Source organism: Squalius cephalus (genome assembly GCF_949319135.1).
Source record: "Squalius cephalus genome assembly, chromosome: 10".
NCBI classification, from domain to species: domain Eukaryota; kingdom Metazoa; phylum Chordata; class Actinopteri; order Cypriniformes; family Leuciscidae; genus Squalius; species Squalius cephalus.
This window is the reverse complement of record NC_137131.1, coordinates 41339150-41361970: the sequence shown is the minus strand read 5'-3', so window position 1 is coordinate 41361970 and position 22821 is coordinate 41339150. Positions and strand designations below refer to the sequence as shown.

Below are 22821 nucleotides of genomic sequence, written 5' to 3'. Positions count from 1 at the left end.
CGGTTCTGAATGTGCAGTCGTGGATTTATGATTTATGATATATATGATGAGATCGTGCTCGATTACACGGCACGTCTGGATGAATGCCCGGTTATAACACTCTCCTCCATCATCTGATCATCATTAGATGAATTACTGCCATGATCGCTAGGAAATGTACACAAAATATTTTTAACTCTTTTAAACTCTTATAAACAAAATTCTGCATGCTTTCCATATGCAGGACAAGCTCAACTTTTGTGAATAATGTTTTATTCTATAATAAGCTTGTTTCACATATAAATGAAACGTGCTTGCATTTATAAGAATGACGATGATCTAATTTGCAATACTGTTCAAACGTTTGGGATCAGTAAGAAATGTATACTTTTATTCGGGAAAAAATTTATTAAAAGTTACTGTAAAGAAACGAAAAATTTCTATTTCAAAGATATGCTGTTCTTTTGAACTTTCTATTCATCAAAGAATCCTGAAGAATAAAATGCATCATGGTTTTCACAACATTTCAACATTGATAATAATCATAAAAGTTTCTTGAGCATCAAATCATCATATCAGAGTGATTTCTGAAGGATCATGTGACACTGAAGACTGGAGTAATGATGCTGAAAATTCAGCTTTGATCACAGGAGTAAATTACATTTTAAAATAAATTCATGTAGAAAACTATGGAAAGCCACACAAAAAAAAGCGAAAAATAGTCAGAATTGTGAGATAAAAAGTCGCAATTACCTTCTTAATTTTTAAACAGTAAGCTTCCATAGAAAGCAGTTGTAATAATATTTCACAATATCACTATTTTACTGTATTTTTCATCAAATAAATGCAGCCTTGGTGAGCAAAAGAGACTTCTTTCAAAAACCTTCAAAGCTCTTCCCGACCCCAAACCTTTGAACACTAGTGTGAATGCTGATGCTGATGCACATTCATCTGGATTGCGGATGGTTAGTGAATAAGATGCATGTTTTTGCAAGCAAACCCGTGTCGTGAATTCACCCCTGAGTGTTTGAACTGCTCAGGTCGGTGTGTGACCGTCTTGTAATGTGCCCTTGGCGTTACACACTTGCACAAACACAACCAACCTCACAGACAGCCTGATGCCACATTCACAAACCTCTTCAAGAAATACCTCTTTAATTGATCATTACTTTTTGCAACGCATTGATCAGCATTGTTATTTTTGTTTCTCTGTTCGAGTGAATGTCTGTTTTTCTGTGCATGTTCTATTATGGGCTGGATCTTTGTCAGGGTGGATGCCAGATTTCACTGGATGGACGTACAGTCTGTTCGTGAGGTACTTCTGTCTTCAGCTCTTGGGTCATGTCTAACCCTGGCTCAGGTTCATCGCACACAAGACTATATCGGTTTACCAAATTGTATTTAAATTGAGACATTTCACATTTTAGTTCTATGTTTTTGGGTATTGACTTATTGTATGCAAGGTGAATGATATACCAAAGCGATAGATGGATGGATGGATGGATGGATGGATGGATGGATGGATGGATGGATGGATGGATGGATGGATGGATGGATGGATGATGGATGGATGGATGGATGGATGGATGGATGGATGGATGGATGGATGGATGGATGGATGATGGATGGATGGATGGATGGATGGATGGATGGATGGATGGATGGATGGATGGATGGATGGATAGATGGATAGATGGATGGATAGATGGATGGATAGATAGATAGAGGATGCATGGATAGATAGATAGATAGATAGATAGATAGATAGATAGATAGATAGATAGATAGATGATGGATGGATGCATGGATGATAGATAGATGATGGATGGATGGATGGATGGATGGATGGATGCATGGATGATGGATGGATGGATGGATGATGGATGGATGGATGGATAGATGATGGATGGATGGATAGATAGATAGATAGATGGATGGATAGATAGATAGAGGATGCATGGATAGATAGATAGATAGATAGATAGATAGATAGATAGATAGATAGATAGATAGATAGATAGATGATGGATGGATGCATGGATGATAGATAGATGATGGATGGATGGATAGATGGATGGATGCATGGATGATAGATGGATGATGGATGGATGGATGGATGGATGGATGGATGGATGGATGCATGGATAGATAGATAGATGATGGATGGATGGATGGATAAATGATGGATGGATGGATAAATGATGGATGGATGGATAAATGATGGATGGATAGATAGATGATGGATGGACAGATAGATAGAACGATGCACCTCTTTAATCGACAGTCACGCTTCTATTCCACTTCTCACAGTTACTGTATTAATATCATGGTTTACTTTAACTTTTACTTGTATATCACTTGTAATATTCTCAAAGACACTATAACTTCCTGTAAACTCATGAGTGAATCTCACGAAACCCGTCAAGAACACGCCTGGATCATGTTTCACCTGGAATTCAACAGAAATACTATACAGGAATTTGTTTTCTGAAACCATAAAAATTTAAAAGAAATAAAATATTAAAAAAAAATTCAAATTTTATTTCAGCTTTTGTTTCACTTCCAATTTTCATTTAGTTTACCTTGATGATGAACTAAAAAATAAAACTGAAATAAAAATTAATAAAACTATATAATCGAAACAAATAAAAATGACAAAAAAATTACTAAAACTTCAACTGAAATTAAAATAAAAACTGAAAATATAAAAAAATCAAATTCAAAATACTAATTAAAAAAATCTCAATTATATTAAAATAACACCAGTATTCATACATTGTGGCAGTATTTATTGTACATGCTTTTTGATTTAAAATCAATATATTTCCGCATGATTTCTTTCCTTTTCTTCTGTTTTCTGCTTGATTTTGCGGTTAAATGTGACCAGGACGTGTCGTCATGAGATTCACCCTTATTCTGAAAACATTTTATCACTATGGAAATTACAAAATCACAAATTCCTGCCTTTGAATGTAACAGGGATTGTATCAAATGTTTTGTATTGATATTATTATTAGAAAACCTCATACAACTGACATCAGTTTAACCTCCTTATGTTGTGTTGGATTCTGGCAGTGTTTTGGCCTTGTTTGTATCTGCATTTCTGTTTTTGACTCATAGATCATAGATCTAATAGATTATCTACTATTTTTCCCAGCATTTGAAAGATGTCAGATTGGGCGACGCTTTAATGTTCTCCACAATAATCTGGGACGTTTTGGTCAGTTTTGAGTTCTGTTCCTCTGAGATCCGAGGAAAGCCGTGTTTTATAGTCTTGAACCGCTCATCCCGTTTCCCAGCAGCGCAGTCCATTCTTTTCCTTAAGGATGACATCATTTTCCCTTTGGATGCTGTGCATCCCCTGCTTTATTTAAGGGAAATTACTGCTATTGTTTGACGTATTTATTGTAGTTGTTTTTTTTTTGTGTACATGTTATCATAATTATATTTTTATTATTTATAAGTGTATATACCTGGAATTTATTGCTCAGATTTTTATACAGATGATGCATTTAAAGAGAAATATACATTTTACCTTTGTGTCGTACGTGTTTCATTTAGTGTTTTTGCTTTGCACCAACATTTACATTCCAGATTCTCTCTGCTCTCCCATAGAGTTCTAATGGAACTGTCCGCAGTCGGTGTCAGTTTGACCTCTGACCCCTATATAAACAACCCGACTGCGCCATCTAGTGGACAGGCAGTGGAAGTTCAATAAAAAAAGATGCTCGAAACATTCAGACGCAGCGTTGGGAAGTTACTCTAAAAAGTAATTAATTAGCTACTAATTACTTCTTAAACAGTGTAATTAGATTACTGTTCTCTCAGTAATCTTAAACAGTGTAATTAGATTACTATTGCTACACTTATTACTAATTAATAAAGAAATCCCATATCAACCTTGATGAACAATACAAGGATAGACATGAAACTGCTCTTTTCATCTTTTTTGAAATAAATAATATGAAAACAAATTATTAAATAATATGAAATTGCATAAATTATTCTTGAACTGACAAGGGAGAAGTTTACATTAAAATGTAGGCTATATTTTATCGTTAGACGTAAAAGTTTGATGTTAAATCCACAATTGTTATATTTGTTCTATAGTTTATACAGTATTTTAATGCAATTACATCAGAAGTAACTGAAATTGAATAACAGAAAAATTAAGACTAATCCTTTAGTCTTTTTCAAGGGAAAAGTAATTAAATTACAGTAATTAGCCCAATTAATAATGCATTACACCCAACACTGGTTAGAATTTAATAGGAATAGAATCTATAAATGCAAATTAATCAAATTAATCAAAGTAAAAATACCTACAGTGCATAAGCCTACATTGATAATATGATTAAACGCATATTATTAGCTGTTATCAACAAAAAACCTTAGAATTGAGTAAAATACAATCAAGACATTATAACTCTATATATTTGTGTTTTGATGCCATTGGCATACTTACTCCCTAATGAGAAATCATGTAGCCTAATGGAAAATTATAATAATTTAAATCTATATTGTATATATTTATATTATCTTAATGGAAAATTATAATAATTTAAATCTATATTGTATATATTTATATTATCTTAATATAAAAATAAAACGTATACATTTATATTACACCTATTTATTTTAATTAACTGTTTAAATTAATATACATTTACATTTTATATTTGTATTATATTATGATATTTTCGTTGTTTCTGTCGCAGCCTGAGGTCGCAGCAGCATTTATTTTCGAAACGCATGTCAAGCCAAGTTTGTTCTTTCCCGTTTGCCGTAGAGTGTGAAGTGCGCACATTGCGCGGGACTATCAAACATGCCAGTATTTAACAACAACAACAACGACGATGACTTAGTTTTCAGTTCTAATATGTCAGCGTTAATTTCTTATTAAATACGATATTCGCTGTTGTTGTTGTTGTTGTTGAAAACGATGGTGTGGGAATTTCGTTAAACGGATCAGTTAAGTTATTTATTTAAAGCCTGAGGAGGATCGCCTCAGAAAAAAAAGACTTGGGGGGAAAAAAGAAAATGCATATTTATTTGAATGAAGTTATTTAAGTTGGATTCAATTCCAGATTCAGAATGGTAGGTTGCTATATTAATCCTTTAATTTGACGTCGATTCATGTATGTTTAGATAACGTTACCTGTGAGCTTTGTGTATAGCCTACGTTTAGTGTATGTTCTGTTTGTTGTCATTGATTCGTGTTGAGAGAATTCAGTAAAATCTACTTCTGTTATTAATAACCTCAGAGGAGAAGTCTAGCACCCAGTCAGATGGCCAAGAGGAAACAAGGCCCGGATTCAGACGATGAGGACTGGGAGCCTGAAGTCGTGAGTGGGACACAATTAAAGCTCTTGATTGAATGAGGATGTGATTGACACACACACTGAATTATTTGTTCATATATATATATATTATATGTGTGTGTGTGTGTGTGTGTGTGTGTGTGTGTGTGTGTGTGTGTGTGTGTGTGTGTGTGTTTGTGCTTTCTAGATTCACTGTACACTGTACACAATACATTGTAACATTTGTCGTGCCAATAAAGCACACTTTTAATTGACTTGACTTCTGTCACTCCCACAGGCATCACAGAGTAAGAGAAACTGTCGAGAAAACTTAATCTCTCCCTTCAGAAAACCCCTGACGCCGCTCACCAACACACCCGTCTGCGCAGATGGCAATGCCCATGTGAGTTTTTAAATATTAAATTAAATACAGAGAGGCACATTCACTTAAACTTGTTTGTAACACATTGGAAATCTAACAAACAACTCCTTACAAAATGGTAAAAAAAATTCAATCCTTTGGGCGTAAGTGTGTGAGGACAGTCATTTTTAAAAAACTGCAGTGATTCTTTTACATTTAAAGCTGGAATGACTTTTCAAGTCAAGTCATCCTCATTTATATAGCGCTTTTAACAATGTAGATTGTTTCAAAGCAGCTTTACAGAGATAAACATATAATATAAACTTTAACGTATAAACTTTTGTCCTCACATCAAGATTTCAGTCACGTCATCCTAACAGACAGTTAAGGCAATTTTTGGGATGATGCATTGTATTTTTTGGGATAGATTTGACAGAAAGTTACATTAGACCCTAAAATCACCTTTATTTATATAGCACATTATACAATACAGATTGTTTCAAAGCAGCTTCACAGTGATTAACTAATGATTCAATCATAGAAACTTCATTAAATGTGAGACTAGTTTAAATTCTGCTTAAGAAAGACAGAAATGATATTATTCAGCTCAATTCCCTTACGAAAATCAACCATGGTTTTATTATAGTAAAAGTGTGGTAATCATAGTTTTTTGGCAGATTGAGGACCAGTTTTACATGGTTAAACTATGGTTAGTGTAGCAAAAACATGGTTAATTTGTAGTTACCATGGTTTAGCTATAATAAGCATGTTTTTCTGGTTTTATTTGTAGTAAAACCATGGTTAAAGTCAGTTCAGGTATGACGTCAGAACCTGGAAGACTAAAATCTTGAAGGAACCGGCGGCGAATAAGACTTCCAGGTTCTGATGCCGGCACCATTCTATTGCTGTGTAAAGTTCATCAACTTGGACAAATCATTCAATAACTGAGTCCAATAAGCAGCTCTATCCACCTTATTCCTGACGAGCCTACAGAGTTTTGAATTATGGATATCACTTCCGGTTTGGGGAACTTCCATTCAAAAAGGCTGAAACGAATCATTTCAAATCATAAGGTTGCACTACAAATAAAGCTGATCCAGTTTGATGGATGATCTGTCAATTCTCCTTCATGATTTATTTCCAGACATCATGAGAATAACGTTACAATTGGTATTTTAACGTGACATGTAATAACAAGAATATCTATGGCAAGAGCTCTTTTCAGTCGCTGTTATCTTTTCCTCGGGATTATTTTCTTTTTTCCCTTTGCAATCCGCTGTAAAAGTAGGAAAAAGGACAGCATATGCTGCACATTTGTGGTCTGTTCACTCGAATTTAATTTATGATATATTCCATTAATAATTCACTGGAATGCACAAAGAATCTCTCGTTGTTCTCCTCAAATCCTCACGTCTCTTTCCAGGTTTGTTTTCACAGGTAAATGCAATTTATAATCTGTCAAAATGACGGAAATCACTTTGAAATAGTATCACGTAATGCTGAAGTTAATGAACATAAGTTACATAATACAGATATATATATGTATTACTACAATGATATTTAACCGGTCCGTCATTGCTGTGAAAGACTCGTGCTTTTGGGGTTGTTTGGTCTGTTGAAAGCACCTTGTTGATGCTTTTACACTTTTCCTTTTAATGTTTGATGGTTGAAGGGTGAGTAGATTAATGTCATCTCATTGTGACACTTGTATTGCGTTCATAGAGCGAGCGTTTCACTGATTGTTTACAGTTTAACGGAAGTTAAACCCATAATTCACGCAAAACGTCATGGGGCGCAGGAATAAGGTGGATAGAAGAAATTAGTGTCATTATTTGCTTTGAGTCATCAATCCAGCTCAAATGTTCGAGTTTTGTTCTCATCCAATAGTGTCAGTGCAGTCAAGTAGGATAAAATATTATTTTATCTTATAAATGTGCAAGGCTGTTGGTAAATTCTTGAACAGAGAGAATATCATTTAGATATAGGCCCGGTTTCACAGACAGTGCTTAGATTAAACCATAGTTCATTCAGGACATTTAAGTAGCTTTTATAAACGTGCTTTAGAAAAAAACTGTTGTGCATCTTGGGACAAAACAATAGCACTGACATATTTTAAGATATATCAATGCAAGTTGAATTCTGTTAAAATGGCTCAAACATGCATTTCAGTCGAGGACTAGAATAAGCCTGGTCTATGACACCAGGGGATATTGAGCTATAATTACTATAATTAACTGATTATTTTCATTTCTTTTACAGGAAGACTTCATTCGCAAGATCTTATCAAAGCCGTTTAAAGTCCCCATTCAGAATTATACAGGTAAGTCTGTACTCATAACTCGTTTATGTATTTTTTATGAAGTAATTAGTGTGATGCTAAGCGAGTTGTAGAGGTTCAGAGGGTCTTGTGTTGCTCTGATCAGGCCCGTTGGGTCTGCGCGCTCTGGGACTGAAGCGGGCCGGTGTGAGGAAGGCCCTACACGACCCGTTTGAAGACGGAGCTCTGGTTCTGTACGAGCCGCCTGCCATCAGCGCTCATGAGCTCATCAAAGCAGACAAGTCAGTCATATCTGTTGATTATCAGATTATCAGTCTTATTTTACAGCTTCTCTCCAATGACATGATCGACCTTGTGATTGATTGTTTTGCAGGGAGAAGTTACCAGTGCATGTGGTGGTAGATCCAGTGCTCACTAAAGTGCTTCGGCCCCATCAGCGAGAGGTATGATTCGCTATATAGAAGAATATAGGGGTGCAGTGAGTGGATTATTACAGAATAGCCTCAAAAGGTCTCAAATATCAGTCAGATATTTTCACTATAATTATCACCAGGGCTTGACATTAACGCCCGTCAAATGCGGGTGTATTTCAGCAGTGGCGTGTAACGCACGCACTCCTACTAGCCAATTTGGTGGGTTGAATTGAATATATAATATTTTCAATTGTATTCTTTTAAAAAGGCATCCAAAATAATAAACTAAGTGCAATGTAATGTTGTCAAAAATATAGATTTTTCTAAACGTATCGATGCTGAAATATCTGAAAAGATTCCAATACTAATTTTCCACTTAATGGATACGCTATATAATTGGCGCTTTCTCTCTCTCACATCTCTCTGACAGCTAGTGACACACAAACCCTCTTCCTCTCACTCTCTCGTTTCATTTGCTCCGGATCAATATTGTTGCTGTTACAGGGCTTGAATTTCGGTGTGTTATTGCGTGTATTTCTAGCCTGGTAATACCAAACTCTGCTGCTTTGCTTGGTAGACAGAGTCTGGAAGGGCATAATTGAAAAGTGTTTTCTTTCTCGCGGGGGGGCGCTTGTCTGAAGTTTAAAATCATTGGTTACCCGTAAGTCAATCACAATAACGTTTGGTTATGGCGTGTGTTATGCGCAGGCTCAGCCGCATCTAACTTCCACTGTAAACACATGTATGATGCGAAAACAAAACCATCGAGCGATACACCTGCGTGAACATGGCTGTGAACGACTTTTGCAGATTATGTGAAGTAAATCTACGCATCCACGGTACAATCAGCGTCTATGTCACGGCTCTCAGCCCGCCCTCTATTCGTTGATTGGCCGGCTGTTTTGAGGCCGGAGGAAAACGGGGAGATAGGTCGCTATCTCAGACTGAGTACAGAAGCGAACTGAAATTGAGCGGAAGTACGAAGTCTGACGTAGTCAGGCTAGCGTATTGCTCATATTTGTACTCATTCCTGCAGATTTTGTGCTCACACCCTAAGTGTGTGAACATAAAACCCCCTCACAGTGCTGAATTAAGCTCTTTTTCGCTGCTTATTGGGCTTAAATAGTCAAATACACACAAAATAATGTCAAAATGCCAGCGAGAATTCACGTAAACCTAGTCAGTTCTGTTTTAAATGAACGTAAAGAGTTGAGAAAGAAAACGCATGTGTAACAGTATAATGGATCCATGCGTCAGGTCTTAAAGTAACAGCAGCCTAATAAACCTGCTGCCAAATTATGAGATAATATTAAAAATATCTATATGGCAGTTTTAGTTTTTCCCCATTGGAAAACCACTAGTCACAGTGGCTGGTGAGCAAAATAATTAATGTCAAGCCCTGATTATAACCCTTTCTCTTCTATAAATCTTCATCCCATATTTTTGGGAAAGACCTTTCAGATAATCCCTATAATTTTCTTCCATAGGGTGTGAAGTTCCTGTGGGACTGTGTGACAGGAAGGCGGATTGAAAACTCGTACGGCTGTATTATGGCGGATGAGATGGGGCTGGGAAAGACTCTGCAGTGCATCACTCTCATGTGGACTTTACTTAAACAGAGTCCTGATTTCAAACCTGAGATCGATAAGGCCATCGTAGTGTCCCCTTCCAGCCTCGTGCGAAACTGGTACAATGAAGTGGGCAAATGGCTGGGTGGACGCGTGCAGCCTGTCGCTATCGATGGCGGCTCCAAGGAGGAGATAGATCGCAAACTTGGTATTCTTCTTCTCCTCATTCTTTTGTTACAACAGGAGTTGTTTATAGGCTTTAAGACGAGACAATTTCACTTGAGATGCAAAACTGATCAAGAAGACTTTCCTGAGAAATATCTCTTGAATTCATTGTTTCTCTTACTCCATTGTTTTCTTATTTTATGCTTTAGCCTCACTAAATCGTGTTAATTTGCACCTAAAACAAGAAAAAACTGTTTGCCAGTAAATTAAATTTCATGCACATTTATTATGTTTTATTTATTTTTTTACTGGAAAACAAGACAAAAATACTGATTAGATTTTTTTTTTTTGGCTTGTTTCTTGTTATAAAGTGTGTATGTGTTTTAAATGTTTAATTTGAGTAATTTGGCTATTAAAAACCCCACATTAGCTGGTCACTATACTTCATCTTCTGTTTTGAAGGACTCTGTTATTCAGCTTCTCTACATGTTCATGTCATCGCATGTGTTCTTTCAGAGAACTTCATCTCACAGCATGGCAGAAGAGTGCCAACTCCTATTTTAATAATATCCTATGAAACATTCCGCCTCCACACTGAAGTCCTGCACAAAGGCAAAGTTGGACTGGTTATCTGTGACGAGGTAAGTGTACAATAATAATTAAAAAAGTACATAATAATAAAACGATTCGTAGAAAGCCTAAAAATATTAGGGAATTTTAAAATTGTTATTTTCAGATCTTAAAAGGTAGGATAAATATAGGCAAATATATTTTTTGGAAGTATGGAAATTTACTCAAGTGAATACCATTTAATAAAAGAATACTTCGATTCAGCAAAGATGCCTTAAATTGATCAAAAGTTAGAGTAAATACATTTATGATGTTATAAAAGGTTCTAATTCAAATAAATGCTGTAGAAAAATATATTTTTTTAAATTTATCATGGTTTACAGTAAAAATAAACTCTTTTCAACATTAATAATAATGTTTCTTGAGAACCAAGTCAGCATATTATTAGAATGATTACATTAATGTAGACAGCATTTATTTTATTTTGTAATAATATTTCACAATAATACTGTTTTTACTGTATTTTTGTTCAGATAAATGCGGCTTTGATGAGAATAAAAGCCTCTTCACACCAAGGGCGATACATATAACGATAAAGATATAGGGCCCTATTTTAACGATCTGAAACGCAAGTATCAAGCGCAAAACGCAAGTAACTTTGTGGGCGGGTCTCGGGCGCTGTTGCTATTATACCGGCGGGATAAATGACTCTTGCGCCCGACGCAAATCTAAAATGGGTTGGTCTGAAGTAGCTTCATTATTCATAGGTGTGGTTTGGGCGTAACGTGAAATAAACCAATCAGAGCATCATCTCACATTCCCTTTAAGAGCAGGCGCGCTTGTTCCATGGCGGATTGCTATTATAACAGCGTATTTGACAGACGCGCGCCAGGAGCGGTTCACAGCCGAGGAGACCGTTCTCATCAGGGAAGTTGAGGATGGAGAAACGCACCCAAATTAACTTTGGTTAAACAGGCGTATGATAATTTGGGTAAATGTGTAAGCTAGATGTATGCTTTTATAATAAACTGTTTATCTATCTATCTATCTATCTATTGTAATAATGTAGGCTATGATTTGCAAAAATGAAACCTGCTGCGTCTGTGTGTAGATGAGAGAATCAAAGTGTATGCGCGTTGTGCACACGCTACATTGATTATGGCCAAGCATGCGCCCTTAAAATAGCATATGAATAACGTGCAACGCGCCACTGATTTTAAACTAGTTTTTTTCGGTCAGTGGCGCAATTGTTTTCTAAACCTGCAAAATAGCATGAGGGAATGTTTGCGCCGGAACACACCTCCTCTTTGCGCTGAACCACCCCGGGGAGCGCAAGTGTATTTCTTAGTTAACCGACGTGCGTCTGTGGAGGGAAAAGTCCGCTGTGCGCGGGTGCAAAATAGGAATGATACACGGTGTACAAAGTCAATTGCGCTGGGTGCAAGATAGGGCCCATAGTTCTAAAAATCATTGTAAAAGAATAGCAGAGTTCACACCACAACTATAACAATATGGCACAGAGAAACAATGTCATTGGAATTACTTTCGGAACAATTTCTTTCCTGCTGATAAACTATAGAAACCTTGAGACTTTTTCTAAAATTAAAAAAATCTTACTGACCCCAAACTTTTTGAACGTAGTGTATCATGGGGTTTCCATTCCTCATGTCACCGTATGACTGTACCCGTGTTGTTTGTTTAGGGTCACAGGCTGAAAAACTCAGACAATCAGACGTACCAGGCGCTGAACTCCATGAACGCTCAGAGGAGAGTGCTGATATCTGGAACACCCATTCAGAACGACTTACTGGAATATTTCAGTTTGGTGCACTTCGTAAATTCTGGTATCCTTGGTAAGAGACTTTTGATCATTCCAGTTGTACATGATCCTGTGGAGAACTTTACTCAATCAATATTTATTGTGTGTGCTTCAATAATCGTCCATCTCTCTTCTAAAGCCCTATTCGGACGGGACTAGTTTAACATGGAGAGGTGGGGTAAAGTAATGATTCCCAGATTTTAGTGATTTTAGTCCCGTCCGAATGTGCATCTCAGTAATCATCACGGACAATGTCAGTAAAGATTACAGCGACTTTTACCTTCAGTAACAAGGTCTGGAAAATGACCTCAGGTGATACTAATCCCGTGCGAATACACCCGCTGTAAATATGTATGTAAACATTTCGTCATTTCCTGTTTAAAAGTAGTTTCCACGTTTTTTCAAGTATTGAGACGCTTGAAAAAGCATCCAGTTGCGTTCTAGACGCTGGGACGAGTCTGTGGCAAAACTCAAGTGTTTTCCACATTCAGATCAGAGAGAAGATCGAAAGCACTTGTTAGAGGCACGAAACATATTTTAGCATTAGATAAGAGCCTATTACCAACACAATCCAATCTGAAGTTAATTAATACATCGTTCGACCGGACATAACTGTTTACATATATAAATATAGGTTATGTGTTTGCACACATGATATCAGGAAGCAACGTAATACACACATGATGACAGGAGGGGGACGGCTATGCATAATCGAGTTAACGTTACCCCTCCCACTTCTAGTTTCACTGAGATCTCTTATCCTGTGCGAATTGGCCATTAATATTACAGACGTCCTGTGGTAAAATTGCATTACTCCATCTACCCTTGTAATGTTAATCCCGTCCGAATAGGGCTTATGTGTGTGCTTCTTCAATCATATCTTCTCTCAGGCACAGCTCAGGAGTTTAAGAAACGTTTTGAGATTCCAATCCTGAAGGGTCGTGACGCTGACGCCAGTGATAAAGACAGAGCTGCCGGAGAGGAGAAACTCCAGCAACTCATCAGCATTGTAAACCGGTGAGCATGAGAGAAAACGGCCCGGCCACTCTATCACACCATTCAAATCGTTTCAATTAAACCTTGTTTGTTTTGTTAAGGTGTTTGATTCGAAGAACCTCAGATATTCTTTCCAAGTATCTGCCTGTGAAGATCGAACAAGTCGTCTGCTGCAAGTAAGAGATCAGTTGATTGTCATATTCCCTACTTTCTGTAATAGCATGGCTCAAAATAACACGTATAACAATATCAAGTGTTTAAGACTGGGATCAGTAACCTCATGCATGTGTGCCATTATATATAGATCAATGAATGGAATGGCCTCACCACCCCTGGGGGATTTTATCAAAAAGAGAAATAGTGAGAATAGTACTAGATCAATTGTGAAGTACAATTTAGAAAGTCTACTTTTGCACAAAACGTCCTTTCTGTTAAAGGCTGCACAAATTGGAACAGTATGCCAATGGAAATTAGAGGTAGCCACACTTTTGTTTCATTTAAGAAACCGCTTAACCCTTTATAGGGCACTCATTGAAATACTTGGAAATTCTAAATTTCAACCATAGAGTGTTATTGGAGGATATTATAAGACTTCTAAACATTTGTGAGTTTTTAAAAAAATATATTTTTTTAGGTTGGAAATCAAGGGCAATGAAGTTACCATATATGGTTCCTCGCCAGTCTAGGGTAATGTTTTTCCCTTAAAAAGTGTATATATAAAAATATAATAAAAACACATAAACTTGTTACAAACATAAAAATATTTATTTAGTAACATTTTAAATTATTATTAGGAACATTTAAAATTAAATTATTATTAGGAACATTCATTAAATTAATGAATAGGGTATTCATTTATGGTTTGTGCTCCTAAGAACATCTAATATGATTCATATTTTATAAATGCACATTTGTGCATTTATAAATGTTATAAATAAATGTATACATTTATAAAAGATCTGTACTACTGATCTTTGTTATGGTCAAGTACTGGTGGTACCACTTATTTTAGCAGTAATAAGTCTCACAGTAAAAAAAAAAAAACACCAATACATGGCATTTAACTATGATAAAAACTGTTTCAAGGGCATAAAACTTACACATAAAGGGTAAATAGATAATAAGAAGTGCAAAATATCATTATAAGTATTAGAAACTGTTATAAAGGTCATAAAACTGACCAAAACCACACATATTTCAATATCTATGGCAATATAAAATGTCTATAAATGTGTTACGTTTCCCACTGGATCACTTTATAATGTTATTCAAACCTGTGATAACATCCAATGCACTAGTAAATACTATTGTCCTATGTTATAATCATAGACTGTGGTTATAATGAATTATTTGTAGAAAAAATACCCTAGTACGGCTTTTCTATACGCATAGGGCGTATGTCTAAATATGGACATTCTCTAATCTTACCTGAACAGGGCGTATGATCAAATATGGTCTCACCATTTTTCATGCCACAAATGTCAATACTTTCAAGAAATCTATGCAAACAACACCTATCTCAACATGTTGCACAACTATTCAACCATAGAATGTGTGAGTTTCATTAACTCACAATTTTTTGTTTTGAAGTTATTAGCGCTGATGTGGGAGTAGGTAGTAGCGCATAACCTCACTTTCCAATATCCGGAACGACACTGAAGTTTGAAATGCTCCGCGCAACTTCTGATTGGTCAGATGCCATCATGTGACTATCAGTGACGTAGCCTGATCTTAGCTGATTGGCTAGGAGAAATCTATGCGCTCATATGACAACGCAAACAGGCAGGGGAGACTCAGTTTGAATGCGCGATTAAGTTACCAAATATGGTTCCTCGCCCGATAAAGGGTTAAAAGATAACAATCAAAAATGTGAACATTAGGCAAGAAGGTAGATTTCGATAGGTAGACAGATAGGTAGATTTTTATATTTAGAACAAGCATTTTGGGATGTCTATGCACAGGCATTTACGCACCTTAAATAATTATTATAATAAGTAATGTTTTTTAGTTTTATTTGTCTATTAGTTATGTATGTTTTTTTGTTTGTTTTTTTCTATGTCTGGGACTACGGATGGAAATTAGCATTGTGTTAAATCTGGCGTATTTACGTCAATTTCTATTGTACGTTCATTAATATGCACTGTCCCATCCAAATAAATAAATACATTTAGAAAAGAATTATTTAAAAAAATAGCACTTACACAGTAAGTTTAACTTTATTTTGCCTTAAATGAAGCATTAAAGAATTGTGTTTTTTCAGTCTTACTCCTCTCCAGAAAGAGCTGTACAAGTTATTCCTGAAGCAGTCCAAACCTGTCGAGAGTCTGCAGACCGGCAAGATCACGGTGTCTTCTCTGTCGTCCATCACCTCGCTTAAAAAACTCTGCAACCGTGAGTGTGGACCTCTTCACTTTGACATAATCAGCCCTTTTTTCTTTTCTGACAAAGTTATTGTTACATTAAAACTGCAAATAAATGTTTTGTTCTCTCTATTAGATCCTGCCTTGATTTATGAGAAGTGTCTGGCAGGAGAAGAGGGTTTTGATGGCGCAATGGACCTCTTCCCACAAAATTATTCAACTAAAGCAGTAGAACCACAGCTCTCAGGTCAGTTCTGACTTACACTGCCGTTCAAAAGTTGTTGTTTGAAAAATTACACTTGTTACAAAACAGAATGTTGCAAAAAAAGATTCAAATAAATGCTGTTCTTTTAAACTTTGTTCAGAATCCTCAAAATCTGAAGCAGCACAACTGTTTACAACTTTGCTAATAATCAGAAATGTTTCTTGAGCAGCAAATCATCATATTAGAATGATTTCTGAAGGATCATGTGACACTGAAGGCTGGAGTAATGATGCTGAAAATTCAGCTTTGATCACAGGAATAAATTACGTTTTAAAATGTATTTGGTAACACTTTACAATAAGGTTCATTACTTAACTACATTAGTTAGCATGAACTAATAATGAACTGCACGTATCGTATACAGCATTTATTAATCTTTGTTAATGTTCATTTAAACATTTTCTAATACTTTATTAAAATCTTGTTAACATTAGCTAATGCACTGTGAACTAACATTAACAAAGATTAACAAATACAGTAATAAATGTATTTCTCATTGTTAGTTTATGTTAGTTACATTAACTAATGTTACAAATGAACCTCATGTAAAGTGTTACCATATGTTCGAATAGAATATTTCTGTTTTTATTGTTTTTGATCAAATGTATGCAACCTTGTTAAACATGAGACTTCAAAAAAGTCTTACTGACCCTAAACTTTGATAATATTTAACGAGTGTCAGAGATAAAAAATGTTAATGCGTTGAAAATATTTGTGATATTATTTTAGCCTTCATAACTGCATTTTTCTGAACCATGTAAAATCAAATCCCTTTTATTTGTGACATCAATTTAATCTGTTATTTAAAATAATAATATTAAATATGAATCTGAACCTATATAATTAAATCAATCAACATCAAATAAAACCAAATGTAAAACAACATGGTACAAGCCTTGCTAGGGTACATTTTAAATTGGCCAAAACCCATAATGTGTGGCATTTAAGCTGTGATTTATTAATGTCTGACCGTGATCTATGACTGCCTTGTTTTCAGGGAAGATGCTGGTACTGGATTATATCCTGGCGATGACCAGAACAACAACAAGTGATAAAGTGGTTCTGGTCTCTAACTACACACAGACTTTGGACCTTTTTGAAAAGCTATGTCGAACCCGAAGGTGAGGATTTCAGATAATATAAATGCAACTTCAGTGTAGAGCGCGAGCGGCCTTGATCTGGGAGTATTTTCCCCATCTGTCTCCTTATAGATGTACACAAGATTAACTACAATTTTTTTGCCATGATCCAAAATATTACCATTCAGCCTTATGATGGTTTAATAATATATTTTTCTTCATGAATAGATACCTTTACGTTAGACTGGATGGGACAATGTCCATCAAGAAGAGAGCAAAGGTTGTGGAGAGATTCAACACCCCCTCTGTAAGCCTGTTTCCATTTCATACTCTCATTTGAAGTCTTATTAGTGTTATTTTAGTTCTATTTATATATTATAGTTTTCATTTTGTGCTTTTCTTTTTTTTAATCACTATTTAGGTTTATATTTATTTCAGCTTCAGTTTTAGATTTTAGGTACAATTTTATTTTCAGTAAGAAATTTTAGTGCTTCAACTTAAAGGGGTGGTGTAATGCCCTTTTCAAAAGATGTAAAATAAGTCTCCGATGTCCCCTGAGTGTGTATGTGAAGTATAAGCTCAAAATACCCCACAGATATTTTTATATACCATGTTAAAATTGTCACTTTTTGAGGGTGAGCAAAAACGGTTGATGAATGGTTAGTTGATGAATTTATGTAGCTTATGTGTAGTTATCTTCTAATCATTGATTAGCATATTCATAGTTATGATAATCTATAAATTGTGTTCCGGGGGCGGGGTTTATGTAAATTCTAGGGTTGGTGATGTCACTAACCCGGGAGGAATGTGGTGTAGTCTCTACCAGCCGTTTCTTGTAGTCCTTAAAAAGCGATATCTGTAAAAGCAAATATCTCCCTTTGCTTTGAACGTTGAGCGTTGTAACTTTGCAGATGTTGTTTATGCTCAGACAGCAACATCACACACTAACTAAAGTTAGAAAAGTGAAATCATAATCAACCACCCCTTTAAGATGTTGCCTTGTGAGCTAGCTGAAATAAGTTTGCTTTTCATCTAATATTTATAGTTTGTTTTATTTCAGCTTTAGCACTTTAATTCCTCTCTTCCAGAATCCAGAGTTCATCTTCATGCTGAGCAGCAAGGCTGGAGGCTGTGGGCTGAATCTGATTGGTGCAAATCGCCTGGTGATGTTCGACCCTGACTGGAATCCAGCCAATGACGAGCAGGCGATGGCCAGAGTGTGGCGAGACGGACAGAAGAAGACCTGCTTCATCTACAGACTGCTGTCGGTGAGTTCAGAGAGATGTTTTCCCTATTAAATGACTAAAAAAAAATGTCTCTTGTACGAGATACTCATCATTTAAAAGTGGGTCATTAGCCAGCTTGTTTCTTTTCCCCTCTCTGTCAGACTGGAACGATAGAGGAAAAGATCTTACAGAGACAGGCTCATAAGAAAGCTTTGAGCAGTTGTGTAGTGGATGAGGAACAAGATGTGGAAAGACATTTCTCTCTTGGAGAGCTGCGAGAACTCTTCTCACTCAACGAGAAGACAGTCAGCGACACACATGACAGGTAAAACACTACATTACTGCCGTTCTCACCTTTGTAAAAGTGTGGATTTAGCACCTACTAGCATAAAGAACAAATATAGACGACACAGACTGTGCATAGAGATCGATTTAAGACTCAAACTCGGTTCGATACAAAAACAGTTCTTGATTTTAATGTTGTTCATATATTACACAAGCAAGGATGCATTTAGTCTTAAATATCTACACAAATGCAAATGTGGCATTGATTTTACCATAATTTTATATCTCTCTATTGAACTTTTTTTAAACATTTTAATTAAAACATTATTTATAAAGGTAATGCACAAAAAAAAAAAAACGCACTGGAAAATAAATTTAAATGGACAACTGTTGTCCCTTAAAGGAAAAGGGTGGTAAATGCCTCGGGGAGGGTACGCCACTCTAAAACGTTTGGGAACCACTGCCATGCATTATCATCACGCACCGGCCTCAAACAGCTGTGGCGCGTCATGTCACAAAAGCGATACAGAAATGCTGGATGAGTGGGATAATGGCTTTCACTCTTGATGAGTCTTAAGCCCTATTCGGACGGGACTAGTTTAACATGGAGAGGTGTGGTAATGTAATTTTACCATAGGATGTCTGTGATAATAATGGCCAATTCACACGGGATAAGAGATCTCAGTAAAACTAGAAACAGAAATGGGAGGAGTAACTTCATTTAAGCACCGCCTTCACCCTCCTATATATATATATATATATATATACAGTGAGGAAAATAAGTATTTGAACACCCTGCTATTTTGCAAGTTCTCCCACTTGGAAATCTTGGAGGGGTCTGAAATTGTCATCGTAGGTGCATGTCCACTGTGAGAGACAATCTAAAAAAAAAAAAATCCAGAAATCACAATATGATTTTTTAACTATCAAATAAGTATTTGAACACCTGTCTATCAGCTAGAATTCTGACCCTCAAAGACCTGTTAGTCTGCCTTTAACCTGTTAAGCTGCAACGCCACTTTTGAAAAATCCCCAGAAATGACATACCCAAACTGAAACAGATACAGTTCATGAACCCTTTGTACTAAAAGCACAAGTATGATCTCGTTTGAAAGCTGACACCTGGCAGTTTATTGTAAATGTAGAATTAATTATTGTCGTAATGACAAAAATTGTTATAAATAGCTTCAAAGTTTTGTAAAGTTATTAGAAATTATTTTTTATGAAACATCCTCATGAAAATAAAATTGAAGTTGGCACTGGAGCAATCTAGAAATGCACTACAGCTAAAGCCACATGTCTAAACATTTTATGTTTAAAATCTGAAGATAATAAGCCCAAAACTCTGTATTTAGTTAAATGTTTTTCAAGACCATGTCATGTGACTAACAGTTAGGGCTAGCTAGCATGTTAGCTTAGCACACCATCAATACACGACAATATATGAGATTAAAACCATGTTTATGCTCAAAACGTACTTTATAACTCAAGCCGAATGTTTTATAACTCAAGCCGAATGTTTTAAATAATCTTCTGTGATCTAATTTAGCTTCAGATAAAAAAATCAGACAGAAAATATATTATTTGATAGTATTATGCACAATGATGAAGTCTATATAGATTAGCATTACATTATAAATATAATCTATTATTGTGAAAATACCTGGCATGGCTTGAAGAACACAGGCAAATCAGATATCATTGCAATCATGTTTGTCTTCAAAACATCTGTATCTGCATTTTACAGCGCGAACTCTGTAGCTTTGTGTGTGTTCGAGGCTTCCTGGAATGTCACATGATCATGGCTCTTCTTCATGTTTCATATATGGACTATATTACTGTGCATATAGCGCCCTCAGGCTATTGGTATGAATTGAAAACACTGTGAATTAGAATACCAAACGCTCATAAAGATTACATTGACGCATTTGGGTATAAATTCAATAAATATTATTCCTGTCTATAGAAATATGATGTAAATCTAAAAGAATCTATCAATATTTCTCCAAATCTGCACATTTTTGAGCTAAAGCCCTGAGGGACGTTGTTTTGTGTATCGCTGTCATGACGACAGCACGGGAGTTTATTATGAATGGGAGCGGCTGACGCGCATAATTCATATTAAAGGTATCGACTCATTTTTCATTTCATAACTCCTGACACAAATTAAGACATAACTGTCACTATGAGTTTCTCAGAATACAATAGTGGTCAAATACTGAAACTTGAGTCTTATATCTTTTTAATGATGTATAGTTTGTCAAGGTATAACATTAAATCTGATAGTAATTTTGAATTAAATAAATAAAAAACGCTTCAGTGCGCCGACGCACTGGTGAAGCTTAACAGGTTAAAATGTCCACCTCCACTCCATTTATTATCCTAAATTAGATGCACCTGTTTGAGGTCGTTACCTGCATAAAGACACCTGTCCACCCCATACAATCAGTAAGAATCCAACTACTAACATGGCCAAGACCAAAGAGCTGGCCAAAGACACTAGAGACAAAATTGTACACCTCCACAAGGCTGGAAAGGGCTACGGGGAAATTGCCAAGCAGCTTGGTGAAAAAAGGTCCACTGTTGGAGCAATCATTAGAAAATGGAAGAAGCTAAACATGACTGTCAATCTCCCTCGGACTGGGGCTCCATGCAAGATCTCACCTCGTGGGGTCTCAATGATCCTAAGAAAGGTGAGAAATCAGCCCAGAACTACACGGGAGGAGCTGGTCAATGACCTGAAAAGAGCTGGGACCACCGTTTCCAAGGTTACTGTTGGTAATACACTAAGACGTCATGGTTTGAAATCAGGCATGGCACGGAAGGTTCCCCTGCTTAAACCAGCACATGTCAAGGCCCGTCTTAAGTTTGCCAATGACCATTTGGATGATCCAGAGGAGTCATGGGAGAAAGTCATGTGGTCAGATGAGACCAAAATATAACTTTTTGGTCATAATTCCACTAACCGTGTTTGGAGGAAGAAGAATGATGAGTACCATCCCAAGAACACCATCCCTACTGTGAATCATGGGGGTGGTAGCATCATGCTTTGGGGGTGTTTTTCTGCACATGGGACAGGGCGACTGCACTGTATTAAGGAGAGGATGACCGGGGCCATGTATTGCGAGATTTTGGGGAACGCTTTGAGTGTGCGCTCCGAGCACAGGATAACGGCTGACAGGACAAGAAAGTCCGTTTTTCTGAGGTGAAAGACTTTATTTCAGCGTACACTTATGTCACTGCCTGGTAGTTCCTATTGTGCTGGGTTTTCTGAAGTAGTCATGATTCGCCTCTCGTAACATAACATGCTCTAAATACGCACGCAAAGTGGAAAAGGAGGAGCGGAGGCGTGGGGAGCAGAGCGCAAATTTGAACTATATCGATATATGCGATATGGTCTAATTTCATATCGCATTTAAAAATATATCGATATATTTTTTTATATCGATATATCGCCCAGCCCTACTTTATTATTACTTTACTCATTACTTTACTACTTCTTCCTGCGTGTGTGCAGTTGAGCTCTGTTGACAACTATGCGTCGCTCTACATACGTCACTTACTGCGTTGCTCTGATTGGTTGTAGGTCTATCAGAGTGCAGAGTTTAGTTTTTTCCTGGTTCGGTTAAGACACGCCTCATAATCAAAGCCCTATGGAGCAGTATCAGACTCACATTCTGCCTAGAATATGAGTATGACGAAGAAACTGCATACTTCACCTAATGCTGCATTGTTTTTTGGACTAAATTCATTCATGGATGAGGACATCTCAAAATGCATTTCTAATAAGATTATCAAAAGAGGCATTTGTATTTAAATCCCTGTGTGTGTGTGTGTGTGTGTGTGTGTGTGTGTGTGTGTGTGTGTGTGTGTGTGTTTTTTAGGTTTCGCTGCAGGCGCTGTATAAACAACCGTCAGGTGCGTCCTCCTCCGGATGATTCGGACTGCACCAGTGATCTGTCCAACTGGCAGCACTGTTCAGATAAAAGAGGCCTGAGGGACCCGGTGCTGCAGGCGTCCTGGGACGCCGCCGTCTCCTTCGTCTTTCACCAGCGCTCGCACGAGGACCAGAGAGGAGTCGTCTGAGCATCATGAATACACACATCAGATCATACAGGCTGAACACTGTGCAACTGATATCAGCTGATCTGGGAACT

The 22821-nt window shown here is 36.5% G+C and overlaps 1 protein-coding gene across 1 annotated transcript; it reads left to right on the top strand.

Annotated features, from left to right (window-relative positions):
* Positions 1-4763: 4763 nt before the first annotated feature.
* Positions 4764-22750, top strand: rad54l (RAD54 like; the record flags this gene model as incomplete). The annotated part of the gene is made up of 18 exons (XM_079882915.1): positions 4764-5076; positions 5244-5324; positions 5578-5682; positions 7900-7960; positions 8064-8199; positions 8292-8361; positions 9819-10107; positions 10581-10705; positions 12337-12487; positions 13344-13470; positions 13551-13625; positions 15710-15840; positions 15946-16056; positions 17072-17195; positions 17382-17460; positions 18242-18421; positions 18541-18704; positions 22549-22750. The coding sequence occupies exons 1-18, from the start codon at positions 5074-5076 to the stop codon at positions 22748-22750; spliced, it is 2214 nt and encodes a 737-aa protein (XP_079739041.1). The 5' UTR covers positions 4764-5073.
* Between the last annotated feature and the right edge of the window lie 71 nt (positions 22751-22821).